Source organism: Manacus vitellinus, unplaced genomic scaffold, assembly GCF_001715985.3.
Source record: "Manacus vitellinus isolate BGI_N305 unplaced genomic scaffold, ASM171598v3 scaffold_35_pilon, whole genome shotgun sequence".
NCBI lineage: Eukaryota > Metazoa > Chordata > Aves > Passeriformes > Pipridae > Manacus > Manacus vitellinus.
In genome coordinates this window covers 7,841,490-7,864,353 of record NW_021940498.1, presented here as the reverse complement: position 1 = coordinate 7,864,353, position 22,864 = coordinate 7,841,490, and the positions used below count along the sequence as shown (strand labels likewise).

General features: G+C 44.1%; 1 protein-coding gene across 4 annotated transcripts in view; it reads right to left on the bottom strand.

Moving 5' to 3' along the window:
* The window catches only part of SCAF4 (SR-related CTD associated factor 4), a 31,024-nt gene extending 13,299 nt beyond the window's left edge, over positions 1-17,725 (bottom strand). The window contains exons 1-11 of one of the 4 annotated variants that reach the window (XM_029961490.1): positions 17,675-17,725; positions 10,166-10,249; positions 9,521-9,565; positions 8,938-9,099; positions 6,608-6,743; positions 4,250-4,389; positions 3,544-3,720; positions 3,102-3,202; positions 2,554-2,601; positions 1,354-1,462; positions 855-1,022 (exon numbers count right to left, since the gene is read on the bottom strand). In XM_029961490.1, coding sequence (XP_029817350.1) covers positions 855-1,022; positions 1,354-1,462; positions 2,554-2,601; positions 3,102-3,202; positions 3,544-3,720; positions 4,250-4,389; positions 6,608-6,743; positions 8,938-9,099; positions 9,521-9,565; positions 10,166-10,237 — 1,158 coding nt within the window. In that variant the 5' untranslated portion in view covers positions 10,238-10,249; positions 17,675-17,725. Of the gene's footprint in view, positions 1-854; positions 1,023-1,353; positions 1,463-2,553; positions 2,602-3,101; positions 3,203-3,543; positions 3,721-4,249; positions 4,390-6,607; positions 6,744-8,937; positions 9,100-9,520; positions 9,566-10,165; positions 10,250-13,471; positions 13,489-15,870; positions 15,892-17,674 lie in introns of those variants that run through there. The other 3 variants (XM_029961491.1, XM_029961492.1, XM_029961493.1) reach the window with 3 other exon arrangements.
* Between the last annotated feature and the right edge of the window lie 5,139 nt (positions 17,726-22,864).

Genomic DNA, 22,864 nt, shown 5'->3' with positions numbered 1-22,864 from the left:
CAACACAGCTCTTCCTTCCTACCCCAAGTCTTCCACAGCTTCCCATTCCAGAACATAAATGCATCCTGCCTAGACTTTAAATTTTAATTTAAATTTTAAAATAAATTGAAGTTTTCATTATATGACCCCAGCAGGGAACACCTAAAAAAGCCCTCTCTCGAAATGTACTGATTCAACAGAATTCTAGACTAAAAAAACTAATTACAAAGACACTCTTGAGAATTGTCCTTTTATTCCAAGTCAAAGCAAGAACTGATTTCTACAATCTGTGATGTCACAGCTTGGTACCATCTCTATTTCTCAGTTCAGGATTTCCTTTTCTTGGAACAAAAGAGGCAAATAAACTTTTTAATATATATATACATATACACACATATATAGGCTCATGAATAGACTTGCTCTTTGATTTCTTCTTAATAGCAGCCAGTTATTGAACCTACATATCCTGAAAACCCTTAGGAACCAAAGCATTTACTTGGATTTTCTTAAGTTGTTACAGATTTTGAGTCCATTTCCACTACATTCACATTCTACCAAGCCCTTACAAATTAACTTTTCCAGACTTCTTCACACAAGAAGATTGCATTGTCAGAATTCCATGGCACAAAATATTCCTGAAATATGATGGAGACAGGAAAGGGAAGATGAGGAAGCAGAAAGCACACACATGCTGGTTTTGCCAGACTTGTCCTGGAGCCCCCCAGCTTAATCCAACCATGTCCCAATGGAGCCACCCTCACAGCCAGCTCTTGTCCTGGATATCCTGACACTTCTGCTCCTGCACAATCCATATACATTTGAAAAACACGTCTGAGAGCATTTAAGTTACTTTGTTTACTGCAAAGGCTCCTCACCTGCTGATGGGGTTTCTGCATGTGTGACTCAGTCTGGACTGGAAAAGGAGACTGGAAAGTTGGCTGCACAGGTGCTGCTGGTGGAATCACAGGCTGAGCCATGGGTGGGAACTGGGGGGTAGGCAGGAGACCAAAACCTGGCATTTGCCCATTAGGAGGAAGTGGGACCTTTAGAGAATAAAAAAAAAAAAAAATCCAGCTAGGAAAAGAAATTACATTGGCTTTCCCAGTTTGCTCAAGTTAAGTTGTATCTGTGCTCCAAAGTCACAATAAAAGACGGGGGAAAGATGAAGTAGGTCAAGCATTTAGATGTAGAAAACAATCTTGTTCTTCAAAGCCTGACTGGGACAAAGAACAAAGATATGTTTCATTAGAAAAATTGAGGGCTAAGCCACATTCACTCTTCACAATAGTAAAACCACTTCCTTATTTCTCCACCAAAGAAAACAAGCAAAAGATAGAAAACAGCAGAGAGGGACAAGGGAGAACCTGAAGTTACCTGGTGACGCATTGGATCCTGCTGTATTCCCATCATCCGCTGCTGGAAAGGGTCCATATTTGGGAGCTGAGGAAATACTGGCTGTTGCATGCCTTCTGCTGGAAACCCACTGAAACCAGGAATATTTTAGTGAGACAAGTCAGTACATACACAGATCTCTTTATTTTCCAGATTTCTATACACATTTACACAGCCTTGCTGTAATTTTAAACGGAACAAGTACCTCCACTATGATCCCATTTCCAACAACAAAAAAAAAAGGAGAAAGAGTGGTTTCCTTATCTTTTTTCCACTCTAAGAGTAGTCCTTTATCACTTAAAGCAATGCTACACAAAGGTTAGAGCCTCCCTCTCCCCCCTGACTTACAAGATCTCAGCCTATGGAAATGTTTCAGGAAGGTTGTCTGCCTTAGGCTAAACTTCTTCCTCTCCAGTTCCTCTTCTGGGAACAAAAGAAGCAACCTTTTTCCTCAAGGAAAATAAACTGGCTGTACTTTTGCTGTTAACAACCACCTTGGTTTGGGAGGAAATAGGGCAGAGGAGCACAGGATGTGTATCACAGCAGGATTACAGCAATGCCAATCCCTTCCTGATTCAACACACAGCATGGACAGTGCTCAGGGAACTCAGGAGGGCTCTGCAGGTATCAGGACCTGCCTGCAGGAAACTGAACCGGATTTCAGGAGGATACAGGAATTTCACGGTGATGGGAAATGGAGCTTTGCACTATTTGAAGACACGGGTGCCACAAAATTCTGCAGAAGTTCTGGACAGATCTGTTTTTCATAGAGAGAATGACTGAGTCTGTGTGCCCATACTGGGAATACTGGAATTCCACCTTCAGGGACATCTTGCACAAGTGTGAGGTGCTAAAGACAGAGGCTCTGAAGTGCTGCCAACACAAACATGCCCAAAAGCCTCTGGCTGGGCAGGCACAAGCAGTGCTTATGTGTGACCTACCTCATCTCTCTGTACTCCAGAGTTCACCTGTACTCTAGGGAAAATACCACCAATTTCCTTCAAAGGCATTTTAATTAACTAGTACTTGTGAAACATAAAAGTGCTGGAGGTGAGAGACACAGTAAGAAAGCTGATGAGAGTGTTAGTGGTTCTGGTTTTGAGAGCAGGGTTTGGATGCAGATACAGAAAGTAAGACATAGGGCCACGGACTGAAGCAGGGAAAAAAGAAATATGGACTAACCCCGGCATTGAGCACCATCCAGCCTGTGCACTGAATGAGAGAGGGGTCCTGTGGAGAAAACTGGGATGTGGTCATGGCATTCCAGACTTTATCATAACGCACAGCAAAAGGGAAACAGGACTCTGAGCTCGTTTGTGGGGGGACTGAATGTTCGAGAACCTTAAGCCAATCTTCATTTCTTAATAGTTAAAACCATCAAAACGCTTGGAATAGCATCTTTTCCCAGCCAGCAAAGCAATCCAGCCGATCACTAACAATGCCCTGACACACTCAGTTGTGCAATAAACACATCTTGAAATCCAAGCTAAGCTTTTCTCTACAGAACACAGTCCTCAATCAGTGATGTTACATAAACCCACACCACATCACCAAAGCGAAGAGACATAAAAACCACCCCGCCAAAAATTCTTAACAGAAATTGTTAACAATGTTTTAAATTTGGGCTGTAGCAGTTAAGCACTGAAGTAACTTCGAATTTTAATCCACTTTCTAACCTAAAAATCTTTTAGAACAAAGATTTCTTAGTTTTGTTATGACACACAACTTACAAAGCCGGCTGAGACACTGAAGGGGAAGGAGCTGAATCTTCTTTCTTTGCATCTTCCGCTGCTTCTGGTTCATCATCATAGTCAAACCGATCTAGAAGTTTCTGAAAGAAATCACATTGTGCCCACTATTTTTGCTGTATCTGACAGAACTGGCAGCCAAAATATCTTTATTATCACAGTTTTACTGCATATCTAACAGCTCTGGAATTCAAGACAAGGTTAGAATGGGGGGAAAATAAAAACCTATGTTCTAATACAGAATAAAAACTGTCCAAAACTAGTTTTCTTCAGCTTCAGAAAATGCACAGGCCATAAAAGCAGGAAGCCAACCTCCAAATGGAAAAAAGAGAAGAAACAAAATTAAAAACTAACAGAGGACACTGAGGTACCATGCCACAGTTGTGTTCTGGGGAGGTTCAACACAGAACAAACCAAGGCTTACTTTGTCAAACGATGTTTTCTGCTCAGGTGCTGGGAAAGCAGCTTTTTGCTCTGGTGCCTGAGCTGCTGTGGTTTTCAGCTGAGCAGTAATAGCTTGAACCTGAGCCATCACAGTGTTGTCTATGACCGGTGACTGGGGCTTCTGAGGCTGCTGGAAAGTCTGCAGGATTTGCTGAAGCTACAAAAACACAAGGTAGTATTAAGAATATGTTCTTATATAAACACAAAGCATCAAAAGAGTTGTAGGATATAACTTTTATGTCAAACCAGACTATGGCACAGGATGAATACCAACAACTTGACTGAACTAGGGAGAACTCTAGCAAGATCAAGAGTCACTTTTTAAATACTTCAGTGGCAAAATTCAGCAGATCCCAACATTGTAGGACTCAGGTCCTTCAGCACTGCAAGTGCTTAGTGGACTGAACAACAGCACTCCACATTTTCTTTCTTATATTCCACCTGTCCTGGAAACTTCGTAACTGCATCAATTCACAACTAACAATATGGGATATTTAACTGCATTTTCCCCAAATACCACAATTACTGGATGGAAGGGTCACAGACAATTCAAGTACTCTTTGACTCCACTGAAGACCTTAAGGAGGTTCTTCGCTTTGCTTCAAGCGGGGGATATTAATTCCATCATTTCCTCCCCTCGTTTCACGTAAAAGCTGGAGTTAGAAGGGAACCAACAAGCAGGTTACCTGTTGTCCTTGTGTTGTCTGGAACAGCTGAGCTACAGCTGCGAAGGCATCGGAGCTGGGCAGCTGTGGCACGGTGGGCACTGAGTTCGCAGTCACCTGAGGGGGCTCCGAGGGGACCTTTGCCGGAGGGGGCGGCGAACCTGAGGGATCCACAGGAGCAGAGGAAGGGCTGTGTCACTCCAGAACACTCACCCTGCTCTTCACCTGCCTCCTCTAAACGAGGGCCTGGCCACAAGCCCCTCTTTAACCCAAAATTCCTTATTTACACCACCCCAACTGCACATTCCGTTTGCTTTGCCATGAACTGCCCCAGCCACTACCCACACCTGCACACTGTATGCACCAGGAAAGAAAAAAGGCCCATCTGGAAGCTGGTCCCACATGGAATTTTAGAGCACGGCTCCCTCTTTGTAAGTGTCCAAGTTAAGAACAGCTCTGACTCCAACAGCGGGAGGCAATGAGCAGCACTGTGTGATGGTTCTGGGCTCACGGCTCATCTGAAGAGCAACTGAGTTCCTCTTAACATTTTCTATTTTCTAGCAGGAACTGAACTTTTTCTGAGAATTGTGGTAATAATTAGAGGTTATTTCACAGGCAGCTCATTTTCTTTGGTAAGGTCTGTTCACGTGCCCCTTTTGCACAGGCACAAGCCACACCTGCAGCTGACGGATAAATCCTCCCACCAGAAAAATTACTTTTACTCATTCTTCCAGGAAAAGACTCCCATTTCCAGGAGCTTTACTGAAATTGAGATCACACTTTAGGACACGCTGACAGCTTTGCCTACATATGCAGCTTTCTCATTCTCTTTGCTTTACATTAAAATGCCTATTTTAATAAACATTTTGCCAGTACAAGGTAAATTAGCAATAATACCATCAATTCCTCCACACTGTGAGCAAGTTACTATTCTTTAGCAAATTTGTTTTAATGGACTGTTTTAATAGAGCTGTACAAGGAGTGACAGTTAAAGAAACTCCACAGATAAAAATATTTAGTTTGAAACACTAAGCAAACATGTTTGCCTTGCAATACCATCTCCTTTAAAGCCATTCCCCTGTTTGTACTTCAAATAACTCCAGTGTTGACAAGCAGCAAGCAGAGACAAACATGTTTAATATTTTCCCAGAAGTGAAATGCAATATAAAAATACTGCAAAAAGGTATGTGGTTGTTCTTAAGCATGAAGTAACTCCCCACTTATTTCCTGTATATATTCAGAAGGATATTTTCTTGCTCAAGGGAAAAAAATTCGCATTTTTCTCTCTATGGGCTAAACAGATTGTATCTCACATAACGCATTAATATATTTATTATTATTCATTAGCATATTTATTTCAGGGCCAAATTATCCCCTCTGGTGCATGTGAATAATCTCACTGAAAATCTCTGCAGAAGGCAGCCAACCTGTCTGCCACCAGTGAGGACACACAGCTGGAAGGGTACTGCCCCTCACCTGTCCCAGCAGAATGGAACTGCACAGCCACCACATTTCATGGGATACACTTCCCTAAACGCAGCTGGAGAGGCTCCCACTTGTGCTGCTGTGCATCACTGTTTTGTTGTCTGTCATCACCCCTCCCTCACTCCATTCCACTTTTCCCAGTCCTGCTCCAAGGTACACAATGAATAAGGAGGTTACCAGAGCTCAGCGTGAAACACAGAGTGCAGAGCCAAAAAACAGGCCCTCTGGAGAAAGAGGGAATTGTGGAATGTGTATTCTCCTCCACTGCTCCATAACCTCACTGCCAGCCTTTCATGGGGCACAAAATAGGTCAGTGCAGCACTGTGGGCAGGCCCTCCCTGCTCTGCTCTGTGGGTCAGTGCTTTCCAGCCCGTGCAAAGGCCCAGACAGAACTGCACTGTTGGAGAATCTGGATGTGAAACACCAGTTAAAGTGTCCCGGGGCTCACACTGAGACACCCACAGCTGCTGCTTTCAGGTACTAAACTGATCCAAAGAAAGGCAAAGCTCTTAACATGTAAGATCCCACTTTACTCATCTGGATTCTAACATTAAAAAATTACATCAGAATTGGAAAACAACAGACAAATAATTCAAAGCAAAAGAAAAAGTACTTGTTTAAGAGGGGACACAGAAGTCATCTGTAAGTGTCCACATATGTATGTGCACATGAATATCTGTGATACACATTTCAGGTATTTTCCAGTTAAGTGTTCACCAGGCACAGTATCAGCATTTATTCAAAATAAGTTCAGCTGCTCCACTTAATTTTGACAACAAAGGTAAGTTTATGGACGTGTTGCTGCTGGAACTAAGAGCAGGTGCTTTCCTGTGAAAGCAAACAAGCTATTGCCATTTGCCCTTTGAAGGCACAAGTTAAAACGTTCATTCCTACCTTCATTGTTAGTAGCATTCTCTGCCATTGGGGCAGTGGCACTAGTTCCTGCTGCCATATCCAGAAGAGGCTGAATTATTTCAATTTTAAATACTCCGTTTTTCTGCCAAAGGTTCAGGACACGGACTATTTTACTCTGTTGAAACAAAAGTAAGCACCAATGCTGAATCCAGCTCTCCTTATTCCCAAAGTCTTCTGTATGTGGAGAAGAAAGGTTTGAACAGCACACAACATAACCAGGCACACCAATTTAACAAACCTTGTGTCGTGACACAGGGCAGCAACACCTTTTACATGGCTAAAATTAAAACTGCCAACTTATTTTACTGTCTGCTTTAATAAAAAGCAATTTGTGACACTTTCCTAAAACTGTTCTGGCCAGTCAGAAATCCAGGTCTGATGAATAATCGAGGACATCACTTCAGCCCCATTTCTTCACAGATGGTCACCAAGGGTTGAACCAACCAACCAATGTGACCAGAAAGAGAAAAGGAAGACAAGCTGGAAAGCCCTAAGGAAGAGAGGGGCAATTACACCAGGAAACACCAGAACAGCACTTCAAAACCAGGCTGAGGATTGCTTCCTTGATTTTATCCCTAACCCAACCGATTCTGTGTTGACTCCAGAAACCATCTCCATCATTGCTCAAAAGATCAGGAAAGCAAGTGGGGAACATCCTCACAGATCACTGCAGAAGGATTAATTTAGAATCTCTGATTGTCAGCTGTTATTTTAAGCTCATTTCTTTTTTTCCTTTTGACATGAAGAACAACGCAGCTTTCAGGAACAAGCTGGAAATTAGCCTTTCCTTCTTTAGCCCAGCACTAAAACAATGTCTCACTAGTTGTGTTGCTTCAGTTTGAATATTCAGGCAGGTAGAAGTCAGAATACATGTTGTATTGCTGTCCTTTTGTAGGTTTAGTCATCTCACCTGCAGACATATAAGCTTCAAATACTTTTTACTTGGAATGAATTGATTCTGTCCCTTCTTGTTTCAACAATCAAATGTCTCACAGTGACTCAGTTATCTACACCCATGCAAATCCACCTCTACCTTCATTAGCTAAGTGATTCAAGAATTTTACAAAATGTTTGCTAAAATAACATCAGTTAGAGAGAAACCTGAAATAGTCTATTTTTAAATAAGATTTTGGTCTGAAAAAACAGTTAAACTTGAAAACAGCAGAATATCAAAGCAATAAAATGCTACCTCTCCAGAAGACCTGAAAATAGAATGAAGGCCAAAGAATGAGTAAATTTAATAGTCCTGTTTTCAGTCACATTAATCTTACAGAAAGGCTGTTTAAAAAAAAAGAAAGTAGGATTATCTTCAGACATCAACCACGGTTGTCGTGTATCTGCAGATCAGGCTTTTTGGTTTAGAAACTGGAAATCCATCAAAGCAAGCATGTTATAAATAATATTATTCCCTATACCAAGTAGCCCCATGAAGGAGATGGACAGCCTAACTCATTTATGTGAACAAAATGGTAAGCACAGAAACAGAAAGGAGAAGGGACTGCTCTTTTTCACCAAGGTATTAACCCAGGAGCTCCAGGATATCAGATTCAAAGCCTGAAGGTCTAAACGTACCACATTAGAGAACTACGAACATCAAAGCTTTACAAAAAGCTTATTTAGAAAGTTGGGGAAGAAGTAAGGTAGAAAAGGAGTATTTTACAGAGAAAAAGTGAAGAGGTGTTTTTCTGGAAACCAACTGGCAACTTCTGAAACATACTTGTCTTGGATTTTCCTGCCAGGGAACAAAAGTCATTTTCTGTTGGTAACAACCAGGACCATCAGGAATTCAGGACACTTTCTGAGCCTCTGTTCTATCAACAAGTACAGCAGAACTAAGAAAAACAAGGCCTTAAACCGGTGTTGGCAATGGAGAACAACAATGAAACCCTCAAGTACAGGACTAGGAAAGACTGATGAAACCAACACAATGATTTTCTTAGAAAACTTCTGTGAGCAGAACCATCACTGCCTACAAAACCACAGCTGCTCCTGCAACACCTCCTTTTTGTGGGAGACACTGCCTTCCAGAGGAAGTTTTCCTGAAGCAATCTCAAGAGGAAAAGCTTTTGGCACAGTAACCACACAGTGCTGACTGTCTGCACAGGCAAAGCTGATGAGGGTAGGCAAAATATATCTTTTAACTCCAACTTGCATTCAACTATCACCTTTGATCATCTTCCTCAGCCTGTTTTTCCCTTTCCTACAGCAACAGTCCCTCCCAGGGACAGAGAGAATCACCCAGTTCACTGTCCCAGGAGAGCAAACACCATGACCAATGCACAGCAGCACTTGAGGAGTGACAGTCATACCTTGTCTTCAGATGGACACAGATACAAATACTGGAATGTGGCAGTAATATTTTTAGAGAATCTTGGCCCAAAAACATCTTTGTCTGTTCCAAACTGGTGCCGGGACTGACGAACAATGGAGTCAATCACGTACAGCCCAGGGACTTTGTACTCTGGTTTGCACTGAAACACAACAAGAATTGTCCATCAGGCAGGGATATTCCCAGGAAATCTGCTCCTGGGGAGAAAGGGAGCACTGCATTCCAGCCTGTTGCTCTACATGCCCAGGCAAGCATGAAAACTGCCATTTCTGAAAGTATGGATTAACTTAGTGACAATTAATTTTAAGTTCAGTACCTCCAGTTTCCTCCCCAGCTGCTGGGTAGAGAAAAATTTCACAATTTGCTTCCCCTCCCATTAATGTATGATGGAAAACTAAAATGAGGTTATATATACAAAAGTGATACCAAAATGTATAACAAACCAGGATTTCCCCCCCTCAATCCCTGAGTAACAGAAGCCTTTCTGGTTATTTATTAGCAATATCTAATAAAGGATGCAGACAGTAACTTTATCAATAGATTTTTTTATTATTTTTGTTTACCTTTTTGATAAACTTCTCCACAATCTGGACAACATGCTTGTAGAGCTGGAAAATAAATAACATACATTAGCATATCAGCTACTTGAACAGTGGCACATCATTCTGGAAGTGTTTTTACTCTTTTTGCTTATTACCGCTTCGGAAAAAGTACAAACATGGCAATCACATTCTAAAAGGCAGGATGTTACCAAGCTAAATTAATTAATTAAAGCACAGAGAAAAGGATTTCATGGGGGAGACCCAGACCCAAGGCATCCTTTCTGCCAGCAGTGTGGTGTCAGTGAGTAAGTGAAAGCTTTCTGGAGTTACTTTCTACGCAGGACCAGTGTTTCCACGTGCTAATAAAGTGCAGTTGCACCCTGCAACAGTTAAAATTTTACTTCACAAGAATCACAACACCCTAGTGGGTGTAGCATTAAAAAGCAATGACCCAAAAACAAAAATAAAAAAATCAAGCTGGCATCATCTCCCAGTCCAAAACCAAGAGATGATGTTCACCACCCACTTGTTTCTACACAACAGCCTTAACGCCAACCAGAATAAACCATCCCTGAGACTGGGAAATCCTGAATATTTACTTCAGAAGTGAAATAATAAAACATTGCTGCTGTTTACAGCTTGGTGTTTGTGCCTGTTGTACTTTACCTTAATAGCTTTAATGGCAGCTTTTGTGATGAGAATCATCTTTGCTCGGGAAATAGGAGGTTTCATCTCCATCAGTGAAAAGAGCTGAACAGAGAAAACAAACATTAGAAATGTGTTCTGAAGCTTAAGGAATTCACTAAAAAAAGACATTTCAGGTGGGTGAGGGATTTTTGATATCCCACACTCTGTGTTGGCCACATTGCTGGCTGGCCCTGAGAGAACTTGCTATTTTACAAACCTATTTTGCTCTTTTACAAACTGCTGCCTTATTCTTCATAGGTCACCCAGAGGAAAGTTCATTCCTCAAGGACGTTTTAAGGAGTTTATAGATGACATGTATGTGTCTGAGTGTGTGTGTATATATATATATATATATATACACACACACACACATCATAACTGAAAATAAGCATTAGCTTTACATTTCAGAGATGAGGGAAACTAAAACTGGCACACGGAGTTGGGGAATCATCCATGAAGACATCTGGATACACTTTCCCCAGGATCCCAGCACCACCTGAACACTGTGATATGACATTCCATCCGTGTGGAATGTTTTAAAAGAACAGGGAACTGAGGGATTTGGGGAGATTTGTTGTCAGTAACAGCCTGCCACTCACACGTACACACACCAGAGACCCCAGACTCCAATGCACATTGCACTGCTCTCCAGATCCCTCGGGATCCCTCTCTGGATCTGCAGTGAATTCTATCAGCTCCACAAGCTGCTCTTGGAAATTCTCACTGCAAAATAACCAGCTGCCAAAACCACCCCGTGCACTGCACTGTGTTCTTATGGCAAAACCACACTGAGATCTGCAAGGCTTCTACACACACAGTTGTTTTTACCTTGAAATATTCCTCACAAATCATAGGGAAAAAAATTGCTTTGTGTTACATAATTTCACTTTGCCCTTTACAATAAAGAAAAAGTTGAGCCCTTGAACACTAGTCAAAAGTGTCATCAATTATGTGCCAAAAAGCAAAATAAGAGAATACAAGTGTCTTCATTCGTCACTGTTATGGAAAGTAAGATGTCATTTAAAAATTTCTTCTACTTCTAATTTTAATTGATTTAAGTTCCAAGATACTGGTGAAGTGACCAAGTTACACAGATTTATTCACTGTCTCGGTCAAGGAAAAAAAAATCAATGAAGAAGACAAAAAAAATTGGTCAAATAAGGCAAGTAATTTGCTAACAAGGCTTTCAGCGGGACAAAGGGAGGCCTTACACCTATAAAACACAGAGAGCTGGCAACAAGGTATTTACTTTCTTAATTTGATTCCTATTCCAGGAGATGTGACAGAAGAAAAACTGTCGTTCAAGACAGTGGTAGCCAGATGCCTTTTCCAGCACCAACACAAGACCATGAATTCTCATTATTCATCTCCATAAAATGCCAGTTCCAATGCCAGAATGTTGGACTTTTAAAGCCATTTTAACTGTTAAACATATTTCAGCTTGATGAGAAATCACAGCATGGACAAATAAAAACTGTCAGATAAAAGATGGAGAGGGGGGTCTGTGAGCTGACTTGGTTTTAAAAACAAATCCTGTTTTCAATTGGGACTTCATTGCTTTAAAATAAGTGCAAAGACTCTCAATGAACTAAGTCAGTAATATTATTAAAACTCAGGAAAATCTGTTTTAAGCTGTAAGGAAAGGGGAAGAGAAATCGAAAGCCCAACACCCACAACGAAGCACCAGAAGGCTCAAAAACAGACGGAGGAGGAAAAAAGCAGCCAACATTAAGACAGGCATTCCATATCCTTTCCTTTGCACATGGAGAAGCAACTGGTCCTCCAGCAACAGGATCCAGTCCCATATAGTCAGAACAAAGGAGCTGGTGTGAAAGCAGCACTTTGTATTTCAGGAACACAAGGAGAGACCCCCCAGGAGACTGGGAGGGCTCAGAGCAGGGCCCAAGGTAACAAGAAACAAGGGGCAGCAAAAATATAAAGAGAAGTATCTTTAAAGTATCCCAGGTTTGACACTGCAGTTGGGGGAAACACGGAAAAAATAAAAATCCAAGGAGAAAAACTGCCAGGGAGGACAAAGGCACACATACATATATAAATACACCTACAGTACATATATGCATGTGCATGTGTGTGTATATATATAAAATAAATCTATTTGCCCTCTCTTCACCCTCCCCATCACCATCTCTTGGAATTTTACAACAAAACTTTCCTACTTTTTTCAAGTTACCTGAAATCTTCAAATATCAAATGACTAATGCTGATTTTTATTTAATTCTCAGTATTGGTTAAATGTGTCTACACCACGTTTTAAACACAGGTAAATCTAAAATTTAACACCCTTACAAGTCCCTCATGGTTTTTCACTGGTAGAAGGGGGAGCTGCTCAGTAAGCCACCCATGAATTTCCATTTCCATACGTTCAATTAGACTGGGATCTTCTTCCACACACATTGCCCAAAGCAATACACCAAAAAAACCACCCTTATTTTCAGAGGATTGTTCTCACAATAATAAATCCAGTTCCTCAAAGGGCACCGTGATCAGCTCAAGGAACAACCTGGACACAAAAGTTTACACTATTTAAAAAAATCATTGTGATGGATGCAACAAAGGCAATGAAAATCTGTGTCTTGAGAGCATTTCCCATGTCCTGCCTCACAACAGGAGCCTGTCCCTGGAATGCTCTGACCTTCTGCTTTCACTGACCATAACTGCAGGATCCGAGGATGTTGACACAAAAGAAGTGGAGGTATTCAAGAGCCCACTAAACTCCAGCCACAATACACAATATTGATTTAAGAGTATTTCTGGGTACTTTTCACAGCAGCACGGAAGGAAACTCTAAAGTATCTGTAAAGTAAAGAGCTTAAAAGGCAGAAAATTCACCTGTTCATTTTCAGGCTGATAAATGCTATTTAATAACAAAGGGGAGCTATTCATTAAACCATGACAGGACAGCAAAAGGGAGACTAACATAGTGAGCCCCGAAATGAAAACTGTATGTGAAGTACAGAAGCACCACAGAAAACACATGGAAGAAGTGAACCAAGACACCTTTCAACTACAACTGCGCCCCTGTTCCAGCTCAGGAGGTGCCAGGAGGGGTGGGAAACAGGACAAGGATGATGATGACCTTTAGTTCTCAGCCTTTTGAGCAGCAGATTATTAACTCCTGTCATTCTACAGTTAATGCCCTTTACTGGTCTATTTTACATAGGAACCTGAGAACCACTATTTTAAAATTTACCGAGCTTGATGTACCATCTTAAGTCTATTGATCTGTTTTAAGCATGAGATAACCCAGTAGGAAGGTAAAAATACCTTTTAGGGCTTGAACTGGCTTCCCTGGCTTTGCTCTCTTGCTGAAGTGCCTCTGCCATAAAAAGGTCTCTTTATTTGCAAATAAAGAGCTACGGGTCTGTTTTATACACTCATTAAATCAACCCCCCCAGCACAGCAGCAGCACTGAGAGAAGCACCTACTAAAACAAACACAGTGTTTAGTGATTAGTGGGTATCAAGCACTCAGGTCACTGTCAGGACACCTCATTCAACCTCTCCTTCTCCAATTTCCAGAGCAGTCTAACACGCCCTCAATGATTCAGTCGAGCCTTAGGTGTCCAAAAACACTTCCCAAAGCAGGCTTCAGCCACAGTCTGTGCATTCATTCACCAGCTTTTGGAATGTGTTTTATTTATGCATTTAGAAAACACAAGACACGGCAAATCACCGGACACTTATGGGTATATAATTGTAGTTACTTGTTTGTGTGCCTACAGAAGCAAAAGCATGATGGAAGACACGACCAACAAGCACAGACACCACACTATTTTGTTAACAAAACTTTAAAAGGGCAGATGTTTTAGAAAATCCAAAGGAATTCTGCTGGCCCTGTACATTTTCCTTCCCCTAAAGAACTTGCTGCTTCCTGTCCTCCTCAGGTTCTTCCTCGAGCTAAGGAAAGGAGAAAGAGCTTAGCAACAGATCATTCCCTATCTCAGATGATCAGCTAGTTTTAAATGCTCGACCACTAGCATCAGGTGCTGCTGGAGGTAAGAGATCACCATAACAGCCACAGCTGTCAGGCTGTATTCTTGGGAAAATAAAGTGACATTTAGATTTGACCAGATATGACCCCCAGGCAATGGAGCCAAACAGCACTTCATCGACTCAGCCACTTCTGTGGCCTAGAAAGGCCTTCCACAAATCCTGAAACACTGGGGAGAAACATCTTCACAAGGGATCCTCATCTGAAAATGACATCATGGAAGTACACACAGAAGAGAGTTTTGTTTTCTGCAGAAATGGTTTGGAAATGCAGCTCTCGGGGCCAGGGCAGGGCTCTCATGTCCAACACATCTCCTGGAAATACTGCTTGTCTCACTTCTCTTACCAGGAATCCCTACTGGAATGTCACAGCTTACAATATTCCTGGAAACAAGTTCAGTGCAGAGGCAAGAGACTCCAGCCAGATGCTGGTAGTTGTGTCCTTGCTGCTTTTCCCTGCACATCCAGGCTCTCACCGGGGATCCTGAGCTCCAGCAACTGCTGGAGAACCACTGGGAAGGATATCCTGCCAACCTCTATTTATAGCACCTGGGGAGGGAGGGGAAGACTGTAATAGAACAGGCAAAATAAAGCCTTGCCATTGGCATAAACCAGCCAGGCTGGATCAAAACCCCAACTGCCCAGTGCCCTGAATAAGGGCCAACAGCAAAGAAGGAACCCGCAGCTCCAGCTTGGAACAAACAGCCCACAAGATCTGCCACCTCATTGTCTCTGGGCACCTTTAGGTGGGATATCAAATGTTTCAGTGGTACAGATTAACTACTGTCAACCTGAGACACACCATTAAAGGAATAGGATGCATTACTCAACACAAATAAAAGATTACAAAACAAGAAAGTTGGCGCTTTTTTCCTATTTCCAGCAGCAAGATTGTGCAAAAAAAAAATAAAATCTCTTTTTCTAACTTTTATAACTATGCCTCAAGTTTTTCAGATTAAAGAAAAGGAAACACACATCCCCTAAACTGAAACATGCCAAGGATTTATAAACCGTGGCAGCTGTTTTGGTGAGGGGTTTTGTTTGCTTCTGTTTTGGGGGTGGGATTTTTTCTGTTTGGGTTTTTTTGGTTTTGTTTTTAGAAAAATGTTTGCTTGTTTTCCTAAAAGCATAACAAAGTTCTGTCCATTATCCAGTTACCTTTGGTGATTTATTTATACTGTGTCACTAATGTAACATAATATATGCACCTAACAGTGCAGGATCCAGTTGGAACTGAATTCCTCAGAGGAAACGCACCACAGCCCTGTCCAATCCCTCCTATTCAGCTGGAGGAATCTGCTCAAACTACAGCTGGATAAAGATGGAGCAGCAAACACAAAACCTGGGCTTGCTCCTGTAGAAACAGGAGGATTTTGAAGAGGACACTTATTGGCAAACTTGCATTCAAAAGAGAGGCTCAAAGACCGGGACTGAGGGAACGGCACCACAATCAAACAGGATCAAATTACACAACCCCAGCGAGTTCCCACCCACTGCCAGAGCCAAACTCACTCCTCTCCCTCCCCAAGCTCTTTTATCCAAGAGGAGACACCAACCCAGCAGCTTCGAGCATGCCTAATTTACAGCCCTGCTTTGAACTTGGGCCTCCCACCATTCAAAGAACTGCTGCGAACACCAAACCCACCCCAAAAAAATCCCAAATGGTGGGATCACCTGCAGTAAGTGGCATCTCCTCCTTCAGGCAGAGCTGACGTGGAAGCAGAGCCAGGAGAGAATCACCTCCAGCACACACGGGAAGTGCAGCTCCAATCCCGGGGCTGCTGCACTTGGGAGTTCCATGATAAACCCACAATTCCCTGGTATTGTAGAGCCAGTAAGTCCAGGAATTCTTGGCCTACGGGGTACTTTGTAGCTGCCCCCATCTTCACTGCTGGAGCCGCTCCACTCCCAATAAAATAATTAACCCTTCAGTGACTGGGACTGGCACCTCTGAAGGCCTCACAACACCGAGCTGTACAGACAAAACCAGCCCTCACAGCCTCCCCAGCCTGGGCTGTTCCCACCACTGTTGGAACAACACTCAGACCTCTGTAAAACGGACATTTCTGAGCTTTCTCAGTGAAAGAGAACAGTATCTCCCCCTAAATCTTACCCCCACACAGACCATTTCAGTTTGTGCTGCTCCAGGCAGCAAGCGAAGAGACCCGTCTGAGAACTGGACTTTATGTGCTCTGCCAACACCACAAACACCCCTCCCGGGAGAACACAGGGCAGGAACCACACAGACCCTGAGCTCATTCCCAGGCTGCTCCACACACGTGCAGTCCCAGGAACCCGTCACACACATAAGTGACTGCACAACAGGAACTTCAGCAAGGACACTTTTCTCCCCCATAACTGATATCCAAGCAAAAAATCTGATGCTTTGCTCTCTTTCAGACATCAGGATTTCACTCGGCATTCCTGTTTGCATCAAGCCAGAGCATCCCACCTTTCCTACAGGAAGAGGCAGGGAACAAAACACACCAGTTTCCAAGGCAGGGATTAGTCACGGGATCCCAGGAAACTGCAGAGTGAACTTTTTGCACCCTGACTCCATCACGGAAGAGCAGCTGCCATTTCTCCCGTTCCTGTCCTGCAGGAATGCACAGACTCCCAACCTTCCAACGCATATTTGGGAACAGCCTCTGGCTGAGCTTTAACTGCTTTTCTGTCTAGGGAGGACCCGCAAAGCCTCAGTGACCAGCTGAGGGGGATGTACGACCAACAACTAACCATCGTTTTTAAGTCACGTGTCAAAAAACTTTATAGAGGAAGGGCTAAATTACATTGCTGTTTATTGCACGAAAAACCACCACGTTCTGCTTTGATTCCAACTCCCACCGGCTGATCAAGGAACCAAAAAAAAAAAAAGGAAAAAAAATCAGAAGGCAGGGACCGTGGCACGAAAGGAGAGTAAATGATTTCCAGCCTCCCCTGTGCCCAATGCTGGCGTCGATCCCTCAGTCACATCCCAGGCTCCCAGGGATCCCCCCTCCCGCTCCAGTGTCACCGGCCAAGGCACTACGAGGGAACAGCAGCCCCAAAATGCGGCTTCCCCCCAGCTCCTCAACGACAGGCACGGCCGGGAACGACTCCCGGCAGCGATCCCGGAACAGGGATCGGAACGGGGTTCCCGCTGCCGGCGGTGCGAGGAGGAGCCCGGGAGCGGGGGGACAGCGAGGCGGTGGCAGTGAAGGCGCGGGGGCAGCGAGGGGACACAGAGATCCCGCACAGATCCCTCCAACGCCGCTTCCCCCCCGGGCCAGGCCCGCCGCGGGGCGGCCCCTGCAGGCGGGGGCCCGGCCGCGCCGCCTCCATTATTTCCCCCGGAGCGCCGCTCCCGCCGGGCCGAGCCGGGCCCCTCACAGGCGCGAAGCCGGGCAGGGCTGCCGGAGCCGCGGGGCCGAAGGGGGGGGGCGGGCGCATGGCGGCCGCCGTGTGTGCCGTGGTGTGTGTCCCCCGCCCCGAGCTCCACCTCCTGGTTGAAGGCGTTGACGGCCTCCAGTGTCGGCGCTGGCGGGCGGCGGAGGCGCTGCGGGCGGTGCTGTCGTTGCGCGGCGGTGCCGGCCGGTGCCCTCGGGCGCGGCCATGATGGCGGCGGCATGGCGGGCTCGCGGGCAGCGCGCGCGGCCCGGCCCGACCGCGCGACGGGCCGGGGGGGGGACGGGGGAGCGCGCGGGCACGCCGGGAGCGCACGGGCCCCGCCGCGCCCGCGCGAGAGCCGCCGGGGGCACGTGACTCGGCGCGCGCGCGCCGGCGCCATGTCAGCGCCGGCCCCGCCTTCCGGGGAAGGAGAGAGGGGAGGGGGGGGGAAATGGCGGCCGTGGAGCGTGCACTGACACCGCCACTGCCCGTGTCACTGTCCCGGACACTGCCAGTGCGCTGCTCGCAGCCGCCGGGCGGCCGCCGCGCTGCCACCGCGCTTCGGCCCTCACGGCTCTGTGCTGTCGCGGGCGGCTGCGGCTCGGCTCGGCTGGATTCGCGTTGGTGCTCGGCTGAGTTCGACCAGTCGGCGTCAGTTCGGCTGGACTCGGCTCCTTTCAGGCTCGATCCGGGAGTGTTCGGCTGATCTCGGTTCCGTTCGGCTCGATCCGACAGTGTTCGGCTGATCTCGGTTCCGTTCGGCTCGATCCGGGAGGGTTCGGCTGATCTCGGTTCCGTTCGGCTCGGTCCGGGAGGGTTCGGCTGATCTCGGTTACGTTCGGCTCGATCCGGGAGTGTTCGGCTGATCTCGCTCGCTTCGTTTCCATCCGGGAGTGTTCGGCTGGAAGCGGCTCCGTTCCCTGGCGGAGCTCCGGGGTGAAAGCGGCGCCTGCCCCACGTTAAACACTCAAAAATCGATTCTTTTCTGATTCCGTGCCCCCACACTAAACACTCAAAACACGGTGTTTTTTCTGATTCTCAGCTCCACGTTAAACACTCAAAAATCGGTGTTTTTTCTCATTCCTCGATACGACCCCCCCCCCCCCGTTAAACATTCAGAAATCGGTGTTTTTTCTCATTACCTCATCCCCTTCCCCAGGCTAAAGACTCAAAAATCGGTGTTTTTTCTCATTCCCTCGTCTCCCGCTCCACGTTATACGCTCAAACACCGATGTTTTTTCCGATTCTCAGCTCCACGTTAAACACTCAAAAAATCGCTGTTCTTCTGATCCCACGCTAAACACTCAAAAATCGGTGTTTTTCTGGTCCCCTGCCCCAAGTTAAACACTCAAAAGGCGATGCTTCTTCAAAGCACGAGTACAAATAGGAGCGGGACTGGAAGGCGGCTCCCCACGCACAGTGTTGTGCCCCGGTGCTGATCATTAATCAATTCCTGCAGCTAATCAATGATCATGAGGGCACCCGGTGTGTGCCCCCGGTGCAGCTCCGAGCACTGAGCCAGCTTGTGCTGGAATGGGAATTTAAAAAAAATCGCTTCAGCTTTCGTAGTTCTTTTAAAGAAAGCTACCAAGCTACAGAGGAGTGGTGGAAAATAATAATAATAATAATAATAATAATAATAATAATAATAATAATAATAATAATAATAAATAAATAATATTGCCTACCCTGTGTCAGTGTCTTGGCTTTTTGTGGTTTTTGCCAGTCTCAATACGATAAATTAACTTCATGTGTAGTTTGCACTACTAATCTTGTTTGTGTCACTGCCCAAAAATTCTCAAAGAGTGGCTTGTTCTGCCACCTGAGAAACAGGAAGAACAAAGGAAGAACATATTCCATGATTCTGTGATAACTGGATTGCTGTTGGGAACAAATTATGGTCCCTGCATGTAGTGATTCTTTTTATCTTTGTACCAGCTGATGAAAGATATGTGCAAATCTTACTCAGGCTGGTTGAAATCTGAAATATTTTTGAATTCAGCAGAGTCCTTGTCATTTTACACTTAATGAGACACAAGTTTAGCTGAATTTCATTTAGATCAAGCATTTAAGGAGTTTCACAGAATGATGTGTCTGTCGCTTTTTTTCTTGCAATAACATTGTCTTGATCCTTGAAGATGTTAAGAACCCTAAATTTCGCTCTGTCTCCTACATTATTATTAACTTCGTGTATCATTTTTGACAAAGGAAGTGATTGACAGTGATCACCCATAAAAATGTCGTGTTCCTCGTTCTTTGATGATCTGTGTCTACCTCTCTGACTCATTCAGTCAATCTGTAATTAACTTACAGGGCAACTTTTTCTTTTTTTTTTTTTAAATTTTTTTAGAATTTCCTGACATCCAGTGATACACAAGTGACCAAAGTAAACCAAGGTGGTTCTGCAGCTGCCTTCTGGTGCAGCTTGAGCTGTGAGAAATCCAAGCTGTGGAGCTCTCTCTTGTATTCTCCATGAACACCAAGACTGGAGCCTGTAAAATACTTCCTTCTGGACAGGGGGTTACTCTGGAACTTCTTCCTGAGGGAAACTGGTGCAGGGGAAGTTTGTGATTTCGTCTGTTGGGAGCATTTAGGTTTTTAGGCTCTGCTATACGGTTACTGCTGAAGATTTGGCTTTAGCATTAAAAAATACTTGTGTTTTTTTTTTTCTCCTGTTGACAAGTAAACATCTAAACCTGCTGTGGATGGATATCTAACCCTGGTGGGGCTTATAAGAACAACTAAAATTAATTAACAACATTAAAATTAACATCATCAAAATTAATTATTCAGCGCTTTAGGAAGCCTGCACAGTAGGAAGCAAGTTGTTGTTTGGGGTTTTTTTTCCAATTAGGAATTGCAAATTACATTTGTAGTGTAGATATTTGCAGTTCTCAGGCAGCCACCATTCTGAGTGCCAGTGCAGTTCTAGGTGTGTGAGCCAACAGCAATAAAAATATTCGAAATGTGAAACTGTTCCCCAGCTGTACAACCACCTGTACAACCTCCTGGTAACTTTGTGGTCCTAGTTCTTCATCCCCTTCCTTCTTAGGTATTTGAAAACAAAGTATTTCATTTTGGACATGAGGAAATTTGACTTCAAAGGGTTTTTTCCACTCCGTAAGCGAGGTGAGAAGAAGCAAAAAACTGTTTGTGTCCAACTGGACAGGAATTCTGTTTCTTGTTTTCTGTTTGCTTGTTTGTTTAGGAGAAGGAAACTCGGATTATCCGGTCAGCAGGAGCAGAAAATGCTGTCTTTGTGAAAGCAGCTTTCAGCTTTAGCTCACTTTAGGCCCCAAACTCTTTCCTTCCCTCCCCACATTATCCAGGTTCTGGTTTGTGAGGTGATTTCTAAGTGTGTATAATCAGTTTGCAGTGTATTCTATAATCTGTCTTTACAGTTCTGTTGAACCTGTGTTCAAGTGCCTTATTTTATGTTGCCTATGTCAGGCATTCTAAAGCCACGTTCAGTCCTTTTTTCTTCCCCAGTAATGTGTGAGACTTAAAAATTGCCAGAAACTGTAGATGTGTTTTGCAATTTTTGCTTCCTAACTTTCAGAAATCGGTTTTTCTTGGTGTTTCTTCCTCCGCTGTTGAGAAAGTTAGATTTTAATTTGGTTTTTTAACATCACGTAGTCATCCTGCAGTCACTACTTCAGAAGACAGGGTTTAAGGCAGTTAAGTGTCCTAGGGTGCAGTAAAATTCTGGGTCCTATCAGATGTAACCACAAAGTATTTAAGCCTGAGAAGGAATATGTAACTAATTAACTCGTGAGCATTTTTGGTTTTGCAATACGTCAGTAAAAAAATTCTAGTTGCATTATACTTGAGGGAGGTGAAGGAAATCCTGTGCAAGGGGCAGTTCTTAGGCCTAAATTGATAAACCTTGGTACTCTTGAGAGGGACTGGTGGCACAAATCTTTACTTGTGGCTTCTATTTAGCTTTCCAGGTATCGTGGAGCAAATAATTCCTGTCAGGCTTTACTCTTGAGATTTAAAGCCTTTTTTTTTTTCATCACTCCTCTTACAGTCCCTGCTGTGGCCAGGAGATGGCCCTTATGTCCGCACTAAGAGGGGCAAGCGAGGCAAACGCGATTTGTCTTCGCTGAAAGCGAGTTTGAGTAACGTCGGTAAATATCTTGGGCGAATGAGAACTCACAGGATAAAAGATCACTTTGATCTCGTAGCACATGAGGGGCACAGATTCAAGAACAAAGTCCAGGAACTTGTTGCACCACAAAAGAACTCTGTTTCCTTACTCGGTAAGAGGGATCTGACGTGCCCCTGAATTCATCAAACAAAACCCCCTGTGTGTTGGCGGCGTTTGTTTGTTTTTTAAACGAGAATAGTCTAAAAGGCAGTTTCTAGCACTTTTTTTCCTGTTCCAGCTGAGATGTTGAGGCCTGGTCTAAAGACATTTTCCACTGAAAAAGGCATTATCACCTATGCTTTTCGTTGCTTCTACTTGCCCTTCCTCCCCAAATGATGGTATTTAATACCCTTCATGGAGACTGAGCTGTTCTGTTCTCCAGTGTAACCAACTTTCCATGCCCATTTGTGAAAAGCCATCCCAATTGCGAACCTTTCCTGTATAATTTTGTCACACATCAAGGACATTACTCTAAACTAGTCTTGTTGCAACAATACGTCTCCCCTCTGTAGCCAGATCCGAAGGGGTGGAGCTCTGAACATTGCTTTTAAGAGACTGTGGGAGGAGAAGATAAGGTGGCCATGGTGCAATATGCATGTATGGGGGTGTGTAAATATATATATATATATATATGTCTGTACGAATAAATAATGATGTTTTTTACTAAGAAAATGAAACACGTTTTCATGTTGTTCTCACAACAGACTCTGCCAAAATAAACATTACTGTGCCTGTGCGAATCTTCTCTTACTTAGAGAAAATGAGTCGTGTGATGGGTACGTTTCATGTGCTGCTATAAAACACTTGAGTACCACAAAGGGAGGGGTGTTGCAAGAGCCTGAGATATGAGTGGAAGCTCTGTGTTTTCCTGCAGAAAAGCAGCAGACTGGTTGGTTAAAGCCTAAATTCCTGCCAGTGTGTCACAGGGCACACCAAGGTGTCCTCTCACTGTGGCTGAAATTCAGCCAAGGTACTTTGCTGAGACAAGGGTCTAGTTAGGAACATGGTTTGATGGTTGCTGAAGCTCAGCCACTGAACAACCCTTTTGGGAAAGAAATTCTCCCTGATATCCAACTAAAACTCCCCTGACTCAACTTGAGGCAGTTTCCTCTTGTCCTGTCACTTGTTACTTGGGAGAATAGGCTGATTCCC